Source organism: Lactuca serriola, chromosome 9 (genome assembly GCF_051521515.1).
Source record: "Lactuca serriola cultivar US96UC23 chromosome 9, Lser_US96UC23_V15, whole genome shotgun sequence".
In the NCBI taxonomy this organism is placed as follows: Eukaryota; Viridiplantae; Streptophyta; class Magnoliopsida; order Asterales; family Asteraceae; genus Lactuca; species Lactuca serriola.
In genome coordinates this window covers 212,204,507-212,217,352 of record NC_136416.1, presented here as the reverse complement: position 1 = coordinate 212,217,352, position 12,846 = coordinate 212,204,507, and the positions used below count along the sequence as shown (strand labels likewise).

General features: G+C 35.0%; 3 protein-coding genes across 4 annotated transcripts; 2 read left to right on the top strand and 1 right to left on the bottom strand.

Moving 5' to 3' along the window:
* Positions 1 to 205: 205 nt before the first annotated feature.
* On the bottom strand, positions 206 to 1,813 carry LOC145075353 (putative plastid-lipid-associated protein 4, chloroplastic). Its single transcript, XM_079021630.1, has 6 exons — positions 1,442 to 1,813; positions 1,156 to 1,269; positions 952 to 1,050; positions 801 to 875; positions 592 to 659; positions 206 to 444 (listed from the first exon to the last, which is right to left on the bottom strand). Exons 1-6 carry the CDS (start codon positions 1,775 to 1,777, stop codon positions 372 to 374), a joined length of 765 nt encoding a protein of 254 aa, XP_078877756.1. The 5' UTR covers positions 1,778 to 1,813; the 3' UTR covers positions 206 to 371.
* Positions 1,814 to 1,938: 125 nt separating this feature from the next.
* On the top strand, positions 1,939 to 4,376 carry PNT1 (mannosyltransferase family protein). Of its 2 annotated transcripts, XM_079021628.1 has the most exons (6): positions 1,939 to 2,121; positions 2,217 to 2,427; positions 2,528 to 2,810; positions 2,917 to 3,099; positions 3,184 to 3,701; positions 3,786 to 4,376. In XM_079021628.1, the coding sequence occupies exons 2-6, from the start codon at positions 2,425 to 2,427 to the stop codon at positions 4,074 to 4,076; spliced, it is 1,278 nt and encodes a 425-aa protein (XP_078877754.1). In that variant the 5' UTR covers positions 1,939 to 2,121; positions 2,217 to 2,424; the 3' UTR covers positions 4,077 to 4,376. The 2 variants fall into 2 exon arrangements, with proteins under 2 accessions (XP_078877754.1, XP_078877755.1); XM_079021629.1 differs by lacking the exon at positions 2,217 to 2,427.
* Positions 4,377 to 6,165: 1,789 nt separating this feature from the next.
* Positions 6,166 to 6,922, top strand: LOC145076520 (autophagy-related protein 8C-like). Its single transcript, XM_079022364.1, has 4 exons — positions 6,166 to 6,250; positions 6,440 to 6,495; positions 6,578 to 6,627; positions 6,829 to 6,922. The coding sequence occupies exons 1-4, from the start codon at positions 6,166 to 6,168 to the stop codon at positions 6,920 to 6,922; spliced, it is 285 nt and encodes a 94-aa protein (XP_078878490.1).
* The last annotated feature ends 5,924 nt before the right edge of the window (positions 6,923 to 12,846 follow it).

Below are 12,846 nucleotides of genomic sequence, written 5' to 3'. Positions count from 1 at the left end.
GTTAGATATGTAGAGTTTTTGATTTTCTTTCCACAATACCCGTTGAGAAGAGAGAGGAGACTCCAAATCAGATAAAGGTGGAGGTGATCATGTCTAGTTGATGTTGGACTTTAACAAAAACATTATTTAAATCTCTAAACTCGTTATATTTAATTAAATTGAATAAATAATATATTGTTTTTATACGATAATAACAAACTAACAGTTACAAGATTCACCATAGGCCTCTATTTTTATATATTGTTGTGTACAATTTACAAAAGAATCAACATCTTACTTGACTAAACATTTGACCATCCATGGTCAAAGTGTAATTACATATTTGACCTTCTACAAACATGCTCAAACTATGGTAAATTTGACACTTTTTTTTAAAGAGGGACTTTATAGGTTCGATCCACCATCCTCAATATGAACAAATTTCCTTCATTGCCTCTTGATATTCTACAAGAACAATATCAAATCATTGAAGAAAAGGCTAAATGCAAGAAACAACAACATACTTTCATATATTTGTGTATTACAAAATTCTATTTTCATTTCTTTCTGTTACAATTTACAACATTGTACTTTTAACTTTTTTTTTTGTACCTTAATTCTTCATCCAAATATGTTATTTCCAATTGACCACGACCACTTCCACGAGCTCTTATAGGTATCTACAAATCAATACATTTTACTTTCACTCTTTTTTCTTATCAAGGCATTGTACTTTGAAAAATTACCCAATTATAATATTGTAATAAACAAATCAATGAAAGTAAATTGTTATTTCTTGCATTTAACTTATTTAAACCTACCAATCCCAACACTTTAAAAGCATCAAACTTGACTGCAACCCTTCTTGCATTAAGAGGAACTAAATTAGCAGTAGCCTGAAAAAAATGTATTAGATGATTTTAGTTGTTGTAATTAAAGGATATTAATATTTATTTATTTATTTATAAACACCTGGTTAAAGAATGGCCAAGTTTCCATATTTTGTGCTCTGAGAGTGTCCACATTGATTGCCTGGTAAATCTTTCCATTTGCTCTTAAGATTTTAGGTCTCTACAAAAAAAAAATGATGGGTAAAATAGAAGTATTTGACTTCTAATGAAAAGACCAAAATACCCTTCAGTGAAATGGAAATCTTGTGTTTGAATAAAATGTCACCTTTGTTTGCAAGATTGATTGAGATGTTGTGTATAGAAGCTCCCATTTTCCATTTACCAATTCAGATTTAAGTGGCTCATTCACCTTATTCACTGCTTCAAGTTTACGTGCAATCTGAGCAATATCAAGGAGGATAAAGTAATTTCCACAATTATTAAAGTATGATCTTCAAAATGTTTATGCTATGGTATATGTGAAACAGTGAATTCGAATTCCAGTTAAAACATTTGCAAAGAAATAACACTAAATCAACCATTCAATTACGACAGGATTACGAAATCCAAACCTGATCAACGCGCTCCTGTTGTTCAAGAGTAGCATCGGCGCCACGATCGAGTGGGGCTATAGTCTCAAGAAGCTCCTGTTTAAGGTTGTTCTCAAACCCATCACTTTTCGTCGACTGAAAGAAAGAAACCCTGGCTCTCTGTAATCTCGCGTTCTTCTCAATTGGATGGCATGAGGGTTTGTGGTAGGATAACGACGATCTTCTGGGTGATGAGTAAATTGATCTGTGTTTGATGGGTGATGAAAGGAAAACGAGGTTGTCAACGAAACAAGAAGAACGTTGAAGAAGGGGGAAGTTTGCTGTTAATGGCAGTGGAGGTGAAATCTGGTGACCCATTTTGATATGTGGTTGAAGTCGCGGCAAATTTGTAAACCTTTTTATTGGGTTTCAGTTTCCGCCATTTTTGTATTATTTTCAAAGTATAGGGGCCAAAGGGTAACATTTATCGTCTTTTATGCGCTCTTCCGCTCTTAAATTCTTAGATTTCTCAGAATTACAAGATCAGGGGTTTCATATTCTACAAATTCAGCTCGACTGAAGTCCATAGCTACCAACTTCTTCAGATTTCTTTGATTAATTACGATTAATGGTCCTCCAGATGCTATGATAAAGAAATCAACGTCACAACTTTGCACGACTCTTTGAAGTGGGTCAGATTCGTCATTAATTTGTACACCCAGGTGATTTGATGAAATCATTCTTCCTGACCTTTTCTTCAACTTGTTCGTTATGTATTGGTTATGATTTTCATCTTATATTTGTGGGCTTGCGATAGATCTTGTGTGATTTCTGTGATACATAAAACAATTGGACAACATGCATACCATCTGTTTGAAATAATGCCTCATAGAAGAAGTGAGCAGTGCAATACTACATTGGTGTTGGACTAGAAAGAAATCAAGTACAAATTGAAGTGTCATTGTATATGCAAGGCTCTTCAGTAATCACATAAGACTCAAACTAGTTTTCCCTAAGTTCCAAACATGGTAAACAAATGGAACATTTGTAATCTTGACATTAAACCTAGCAATTTTCAAATACAATATCGATCAATGGATGCTAATCTTATATGATCTTTTCTTGCAGCTTGAAGGATCAACGAAAGCTTTGAATTTTCGTTCCCTTATAATTTTCTCAGCCTTTCTACGTGTCTTCTTAATTGTCTATGGAGAATGGCAAGATACTCATATGGAAGTTAGGTATACAGATGTTGATTACCTTGTTTTCTCAGATGCTGCTGCTTTAATAGTTTCTGGAAAATCCCCTTACAAAAGATCCACATATCGTTACTCTCCTTTGATCGCATTTCTTCTCACACCAAATTCCTTTATTCATCAATCATGGGGAAAGTTTCTCTTTTCTGCTTCAGGTAAATAAAAAAAAATGATTATTTTCACTTCAACAACATTTTACTTTGAAAAATCTATCCTTTTATAAACAAATAAAATGAAAGTATACCCATCTTGAAAATGCAGATTTACTTGTGGGGTGCTTTATACGTAAGATTCTAAAGCTTCGTGGAGTGCCTGAAAATTTATGCATTTACTCTGTAATTGTTTGGCTTTTCAACCCTTTCACTTTCACAATTGGAACACGTGGCAACTGTGAGCCTATTGTTTGTGCCATTATCTTATGGGTCATTATTTGTCTTATGAAAGGTACAATCACTATAATCAAATTCTTGATTTTAGTTCTTCCTATTACAATATTCTACTTTGAAAAATCTATATTTTATTTTGTAGGTAATCTTTTTCAAGGTGCAATTTGGTATGGGGTTGTTGTACACATGAGAATCTACCCGATAATTTACGCCCTTCCAATTGTCATAATTCTTGATCCTTCCCATTTCAAGCCCAATAAAAAGCCCATTATCACAAATTGGAATTCAAAACACCCCAAAACACATCTCACTTTGGGCCCCACCAAATCTTTCAATCCCTTTTCAAGATCAAGAATCTTGTTTTCGCTGACGTCAGCATCCGTATTCTTCCTTTTCACGGGAATATTCTTTTATTTATACGAATGGGAGTTCCTACATGAGGCCTTGTTGTACCATTTAACACGAACGGATCCTAGACATAATTTTTCCATTTATTTTTATCATATTTATTTGAATTATGAACGCCAATTTTCGGTTTTGGAAAAACTCGTCTCCTTTTTGCCTCAGTTGATGGTGCAGCTTCTTCTGGTGTTCCGCTTTGCGCATGATTTTTCCTTCTGTTTCTTTGTTCAGACTGTTGCCTTTGTTGCATTTAATAAGGTAAAGAAATTAATAGAAAGAAATGAAAGTAATTTTTTTTTTTGATATGATGATATAAATATGTGATATTGTTGTTATTTACAGGTGATAACAGCTCAGTATTTTGTGTGGTTCTTCTGTCTGTTGCCATTGATACTGCCATGGACAAAAATGAAGCTCAAATGGGAAGGTGTTTTCTGTGTATCCTTTTGGATTGGAGCTCAACTTCATTGGCTGTTTTGGGGTTATATGCTTGAGTTCAAGGGCAAACAAGTCTTTTTACAGCTTTGGGCAGCAAGCTTATTGTTCTTTGCTGCTAACACTTATGTCATGATCACTATCATCCTCCGACACACGTATTCTCCTGTTTTTAACCTCTTACAGAAAGCCGAGTGAGTGAAGCAAACCTAAGATTTATCATGGAAGGGGTAAAATCGTCATTTTTACTTGCATGGTTTGCTAATGATTACGACAAGAGAGAACATGTTTTACCTGTATTATTGATGAGCATTCAATAGTACACATTGAGTTTGTTGAGATTTAGGGGATGTCAGTCGAAATACTCCAATCCAACTCCATTTCCTAACACTAAAAATGGAAAGTTTCACATGTCAATTTTAGTTCTACAAGTTTGATGTTTATACTTTATATACATTGCTACTTTATTTTATGTTATTCGATGATTAAGTTTATATATTTTTTATATTAATTTAATTATATGGTTATATTTTAAATTAATGAATGCTTTAAATATATTTAAGTACTTGAATACTTTGTAAAAGTTTATTAATGTGTTATGACTTATGAATGTAATTTTTTTTTATTTAATAAAATGTTTGTTTCAATAATCTAACGATTAAGTCCATTGTAATGATGTATTATATATGGATTATTTAGTTACTTATATAATTTATAAAGTTTTTGTAACAAAAACGATGTTAGACAACTTCATAAAAAGCTAATAAATGGAAGGGGTCTTTTTTTTAATATGTAAATAAGTTAAAAAAGAGAATATATTTAAATGTTTTCATCAAAAGACATTTTGGACAAATCAAATATTAATATTATATTAAACAAACTTTTTCATTCTGTAACTTACAACTAGTTGCCACTTGTCATAGAACCACCACCAGACTGCTAGCAGACCACCGTCGGACCGCCATCGGAGTAACAAATTCAGTGACAATTTTTTAGTCGTATTCACAGCTTAATAGAACAAACACTATAACTTATATTTCTCCGGTAATAACTTTTAACACATACATTTTTTATTTTACAGCCAAATATATAAAATTTAATAAAAAAAATGGAATTATACTTTGATAAATTCGTTTTTTCCTCTTCTGAATTTTAAATCTCTTTAAAATATATCATTTACAAGACACATTCATAGTTTAATAAAATATTAATTCACTACTTCACATTCTGTTATTTTCATTCATGCATTTAATCATATTTTAACACAAAATTTAAATAAAACACACAATTTATACGGTCAATTATTAGTTTAATACATAAAATTCATAACTTAATACATTCCATTATACACTAATTCACATATTCAGAGAAGTCAAACTAAAACTCTATCACCGTCACCACCAACTACCATATGCCGCCACCAACCACTTATGTTACCGTCGCAACAATCCATCTTTCCAAATCAGATTTGTAAGTAAAATCATGAATTCATAACTTAAATATCATATTCACAGCTTAATTAACTAATCAATTCACTAATTTGGAGTTTAATGCAAAGTAGTTATAAAAAATAATACATACATACATACATACATACATATATACATATATATATATATATATATATATATATATATATATATATATATATATATAAGGTTCAAATGTGGATGAACAAATATTGTGTGAATGTAGGGATTAATATGGGTCAAGTATTATTTAATTTTAATAAATAATTAATTAAATCATCTACCATTTAATTTATGCAAATTACTTTATTTAAAACCAGATTTCCTATTCAATCGACACCCACACAATCGTATCCCTCTCGTTTTCATTGACCTTCGCCCCCCATCGGACGATATTCATGCCGTTGCCATTCGCTGTAAGCCCTTGAGTCCGTCGTCGATCCTCACTACAGTGTCCGTCGTCGACTCTTTAGTCGTCGACCCTTTCTACCCCTTCATCTGTTCATCAGCAACGCACAGATTCTATGTAGAGTTGGGAAAACCTAAAATTTGTTTCATCTCCTTCCGTGCAGGATTCCTTGTACTCAATTTCTCCTTTAAAGAAGCCTTACAAAGTTGGATTATACCAATCATTCTTTCTGTTCGTTTCTTAATTTTGACAGGTAAACCTATCAATTTTAATTTCTTGTCGTTGCATTCTTCATTAGGTTTAAAGAAGCAACACTGTCAGGTTTCATGTATTTTTTTCTGCGATAACCTTGTTTTCTTCTTTAATCGTGTTTTAAGCGTTCAATTCAGTTGTTGTGGGTTTTGTTGTAATGTTTTTCAATTGTTTGAAATCTGCAGAAAGCAATCAGAGTGCAGATATGGCTAAATGCTCGTTCAAGCTTGAACACCCATTGCGTATTGTGCCTTCAATCACAATTTCCTTTTCTTTTGCGGTTTTCCTGTTTCATTCTTGATCATTAGATAATAATATTTGTTTAATTGGGTGTTTCGATGTCTGTTTTCTAAACGATTATTGCATCAAGATGTGCAATTAGATAATAAGATCAATAGCTAAACCATAATTTCTCCTTTTTGTTTATGTAGAGAAGAGGAAATCGGAATTCTCTCGCATAAGAGAGAAGTATCCAGATAGAGTTTCAGTAACACATTTTGTTCCTTTATCAATCAAACTTTATGCTATTCTATTTGTCTCTTAGCTCTTGAGTAAAATTTTGGTTTCAGGTGATTGTTGAGAAAGCTAAAAAATCTGACATTCCTGACATAGACAAAAAGAAATATGTAAATGTTAACATTTCCCATTTGTTGTATCTATGTTAGTTTATATAGGATTATATGAAAGAAATAACAAACTACTTTCATCGATGTGATTAGATCACTACAGTTTTTACATTTTGTTTTTATGGTGTCATTTATATAAAAAGATATGAATGTGATGGGACCCACAAAATGGTAATAAGTTAATGTTTTTATTTCAGATATCTAGTTCCAGCTGATTTGACCATTGGTCAATTTATGTATGTTGTTCCAGCTGATTTGACCAATGGTGGATGGAATATAACAACATGAAACAAGAATGAGAATGAATATTCTTTCATGAACGACATTGTAACACCCGAAATCAGAACGGTCAAGAAAGGAAAGGAGAAACCCTAAGTTAAAGAGGGTTGACTCGGCGAGTCTAGGAAGGAACTCGGCGAGTCGGAGCGGGATCCGGGTGTAAAGTAAGTGACCGACTCGGCGAGTCTGGTCTGGGTTGGGAAACCCTAATTTCGGGACTTGGTACCCTATTTAAGCATCTTATTCTCTTCCCTAGGGCTCATTTGCGGCCCCTATAGTCCAGAACCATAAACCCTAAGCCTCCATTGTTGCTCATTCAAGCTTTCTTGCCATTTTGGGTGATTTAAAGGAAGAAGGAAGAAGGCACTCATTGGGGATTCAAGAATTGGCAGTAGATCCAGAGTTTGTGAGGTCTTCCAGAGCATTTGAAGGTAATGAGTCGCTACCTTCCCTCTTTTGCATATAGATCAACCTTTATCATGAGATTTGGGGTTTTTAGGGCAAGTTTAAGAACCACTTCGAGTTAGAAGCCCAGATCTGAAGTTACTACTTCAGATCTAAGTGTATCTTGGCCTAGCGAATCTTAAAGCATCAGTCTTTGGGTTGATTGTTAAGCCCCTTTGTCTCAAACCCTAGTTTATAGTGTTTTGAGCCTAGATCTCGTTAGCTACACGTAAAGTTTGCCACTTTACGTAAGGAATAGGCTTTAGAAGAGTGGATCTACAGTTTGGAGTCCATGCATGACTCAAAAGTCCTCTGCATGTATGTAGATCTGAATGGACTCGGCGAATCCTTCGAGTGGACTCGACGAGTAGCATGAAGATGAGGAGGAACTCGACGAGTGGGATGAACAACTCATCGAGTCGGATAAAGTTAGGCATGAACTCGGCGAGTTGGTTGAAGATTGCCTTGGGCTCGGCGAGTCTATTCTTGGACTCGGCGAGTCAGGTCGCGAAACCCCAAACCCTTCGAGTTGAGACTCGAATCAGTGAGTCGGGTGGAGACTCAGCGAGTTGGACAGGTCAGGACTCGGAAATAGTTGGACTTGGCGAGTCATGGACTGACTCGGCGAGTCGAGTCGCGAATAAAAAGACCCTGAGCACATGAACTCGGCGAGTCATTAGGTGGACTCGGCGAGTAGGGTTGACCTGGAAGGTTGGCTTTGACCAGGATTTTGACTTTGACCAGAGTTGACTTAGTTGACTTTTAGAGGACTATCAGACTAAGTGTCATATTGATATTGGTAGCTCGGAGAGCTGGAGGAGCAGCGGCTCAGGGGATTGTCGATCAGCAGCCAGAGGATTATCGGCGGAGCTCAGCAGTTCAGGTGAGTTTCCTTCCAGTAGGAACGGGTCTAAGGCCACAATGCCGGCCCGTTTAGCTAGCAGTAGTTTCCGGATTTTGATCTGATGCAGTAGTTAGTATGTTTGATGCCTTCGTGGCTCAGACATGATTTATGTGTTATGTGTTCCGGGCTACAGCCCGATGCAGTATGCAGTATATGTGTGTTCATGCTAGTTGATATGTTTATGTTATGTTATGTTCATTTAGTTCCGGACTTCGGTCCGATGCAGGGGGCAAGGTCCCAGTTAGTCCGGAATTCGGTCCGATGCAGGGGACAAGGTCCCAGTTAATTTCCGGACTTCGGTCCGATGCAGGGGGCAATGCCCCAGTTCGTCCGGACTTTGGTCCGATGTAGGGGGCAAGGCCCCAGTTAGTCCGGACTTTGGTCCGATGCAGGGGACAAGGTCCCAGTTAGTCTGGACCTCGGTCCGATGCAGTGGGCGAGGCCCAATATGTGCTTTATATGTTATTGTATGGTATGTGGTAGATTGGGGGAGCTCACTAAGCTTCGTGCTTACGGTTTTCAATTTTGGTTTCAGGTACTCAGTTTTCACAAGAGGAGCTCGGGAAGATTGCAGTGCACACACCATAGTCAGTTAGCCTGGGAATGTTTGACTCTGATAATGAGATTATGTTTTGAGTTAATACTCGAAAAATTATGTTATGACTTATGATACAATTTTTATAAATATGATTTTAGTAATGTTTTTAAAGAAATTTTTAGTCGTGATTTTTGAGGTCGTTACAGACACTGTACTCTTATAGAATGAAGATTTTTTCAAGAAGGACTCACTGTGAAGCTTGTATTCTAATAGAATGTGGCAAAAATTCAAAAAATAACATTGTATTTTTATAGAATGTGACAGTAAAAATTATTTTTTCGTTTATTTTTGGACCTTAGATTCTTTAATAATGTTAATAATATATGATTATTCTTTAAGAATGTTGTTATTCTTCAACTCATGGTTCAAAAAATTGTTATTCTTCAAAATGTTCATTCAATTAGAATATGTATTCTGTCAGAATTTGTATTCAATCATAATACATATTCTATTAGAATATGTATTTTAAACTCTTGGTTCATATTCAATCCTACATCCACACAATACTTACCATCCATATTATAACCTAGCCATATATATATATATATATATATATATATATATATATATATATATATATATATATATATATATATATAAATTAATACAAACATTAATAAATAAATCTTTCATATTTTAACACAAAATTAACTAAAAATTCACAGTTTAATAGAGTCAATTCACAACTTAGCACAATCAATTCATAATTAATATGCAAAATTTAGATATTAATATAATAAATTCATTGTTTAGTACATGCAAACTATACATTCATAACCAATTATTGATTTCAAACTTACATTTATATCTTTAGATGGATAAGTTAGTACTTATTTAAAAGTTTATTTACACAAATATTCACAGTTTAATCTTTACATATTCAAAATTATAAAATAAGATATGTGTATAATACAACTTTCATCTTATATTTTAGAAAAAAAATCATATTAAATTCACAGATTAATATAGTCAATTCACAGATTAATACAGTTAATCCATAGATTAATACAATCAATTCACATCTTAATACAATCAATTTGTAGTTTAATACACAAAATTCATAACTTAATATAATAAATTCAAAGTTTAATACAAAAAAATTATACATTCATGACCGTATAACTTAAAACTTACATTTCAAGACTTGAATTCACAATTTAATAAATCAGTTTAAGATTCTCATTCACAATATTTACAACTAAAAAACATACATGATTTTGTGGAAGCATTTCATCAAACACATTGTGTGCACCACATAAATTCACAGTTTAATGGAACATTTCAAGACTCTCATTCATAGTTTAATATAACAGTTTTGGACTCTCATTCATAGTATTCACAACTTAAAAACATATTAATTAACTCATTCAAACAATATCTAAAACATTAAAAGACCAAAATCCACAACTTATAAAACTTAAAATAACATTATTTGACAAAACATTAACATAATAACATACATTCTAAATTCAATCTACAACATAAATACCATAAAACATAAATGTGAATAACAATTTTGTACAAATATTACAACAAGTAAGAAAATAAACTTAGATTCACAACGTAACAACATTTAAAACTAAGATTAACAAAAATAAACAAAAATAGAGATTAAAATATTAAATTTACATTTTAATAGAACATTCACAGTTTAATAGAAGGAAAAACAATAAAATCGACATAACTTATGTGTTTCACCAGTAATCAGAGAGAAAGAAATAGATGGAGGGGGTTGTGGTGAATCGTCGGCGGTCATCGAAGCTTTGAGATATGGCCTTGTCAGTTGTCGGAGCTCGTAGATTTGTCGGTTCACGCCAGTAGCTACACTAAGGTTTCAGATCTGAGCTATTCCGGTGTCTAGTGGTCGTTTTTTGTCAATTTATCTTTAGATTTGAGATATTCCGGTGATTTAGATCCAGATTTAACATTTTCCGGTCAATTGGTGAGAAAACTGAAGCTGAGGCGGTGGTGTAACATCGATGATCGTGTAATAGATCTGATGCATTAGAGGTTGGTGATGGAGTTGGTGGAAAGTCGTCGTAGGTTGGTGGTAGACTAGATCTGAACCAAATCTGAATAGATCTAAGCCATATTTAAATAGATCCAAACCACATCTAAACAGATCTAAGTGAATCCAGCGGTTATGTTAGTGCTTGTCGGAGCATATCTGAAACAAGGAAGGTCATTTAGTGGTGTCTGATTTCGATTTTTGACAGTAGAAGAAGAAAAAACGGTGGTGGTTCACCAAAATAGCGGAAAAGGCATCACATCAGTAGTTCCAGATGTAACACCCCAAACTCGGGACCCAAAAAATTTTGTTTGAAAATATATTACTTAAATATTTATTGAAAACAGCATTACAATTCCTTTTACCACAAAATCATAAATCATAAGTTTCAAAAACATTCCAACGAATAATATAATATCATAGTACAAATCCCAGGCTTCTCAAATGCGGAATCATGTGCAATGTGTGATGCGCTGCTACACCACCGTCTCCTTCCCCTTAGATGAAGAGGTACCTGAAACCAAAACTAAAAATCGTAAGCATGAAGCTTAGTGAGCTCCCCCATCATACCCATACCAAATAATGCCTAATCCTCGGTATCTTTCAACCGGTAATCGTTAGGCATAGCCGGGAGCTGGACTCCCCCTTGGTATCTTTCAACTGGTAACTGGGAACTAACCTCCCCTTCGATATCTTTCAATTGGTATCTGGGAGCTAACCTCTCCTTCGGTATCTTTCAACCGGTAGCCGAAGACTATTTCACCCCTACTACTGCTAACACACATTAAGCACAGTAATCATATCAAGCACGTTAATCCTATCAATCACAGTAAGCATATCACATAAAAACATAGATAATTATCACAAAGGCAATCATCTATCCAACACTCTCACTTGTGGGCCGACACCCCTACTAGGAGGAAACTCACCTCGAAGTCGTGTAGTGTCTGCACTGATCTCGGTGTGGAAATCGACTCTCCCCGCCTCCTCAATTCCTACACGACAACTCTTCTAAGTTATCAACTCATACTCGTAACCCTTACAAGGGTCACTCAGTCCAAGTCAAAGCCAAAGTCAAATCCATGGTCAAAGTTAAAATGTAGTTGACTTGAATCGCCGAGTGAACCTGTCAACTCGTCGAGTCCCCATATACACAAAATGCCATAATCTTGTCCCTACTCGTCGAGTCTAGCAAGAGCTCGACGAGTTCGCCTTCAACAACACATCGGACAATCTTCAATCGACTCGCCGAGTTTGCCCTTGAAATCGCCGAGTTCATCTTCATCCATAAGAAGATGTTCAGTCTATGACTCGCCGAGTTCCCTTTGAACTCGCTGAGTCTGTCTTCATGTGGCTGGGACATTGCCTTGAACTCGCCGAGTCTGTTCATCCACTCGCCGAGTCCTATGATTTCCAAGTTCCTAGTGAACCTAAACAACTGGGGAAACCTTCGATCTTAACAACTGTTCCAAAAACAGAAGGATTTGGTGGAAAATGCACCCCGACTCGCCGAGCCCCAAGAACGAATTGCCAAGTCCCTCTGTGTCCAAAACTATACAATCGATCATAATGGGTCTTAACAAATTCAGAACATAGATCTGACCTCCTAGGGTCCATAATACACGTAAAGTTACAAACTTTACGTTCATGCATTAGTCATTTAGCTCAAAAGGACCTAAAATGAAGTCTTCAAGGTGCATGGGGCTCTCATGGCAGTAAAGTTGGCACCTTTATGCCATGAGAACCCTCCTAGGTTCCAGATCTGAAACTATTTCTCTACATAATGACCCAAACCTGAAGGTAACTTGGAAATGCCCCAAAAATGACAAGATTCAAGTCCTAAAATAGATCTAACAAGTAAGAAGTCAAGGTAGGAGCTTTTTACCTCAAACAAGCTGGAAATGCACCTCACTTCCTGGATCTACTAATTTCCCCTTGAATCCCCAAGCTTCCTTCTTCTTCTTCCATTTCAAATACAC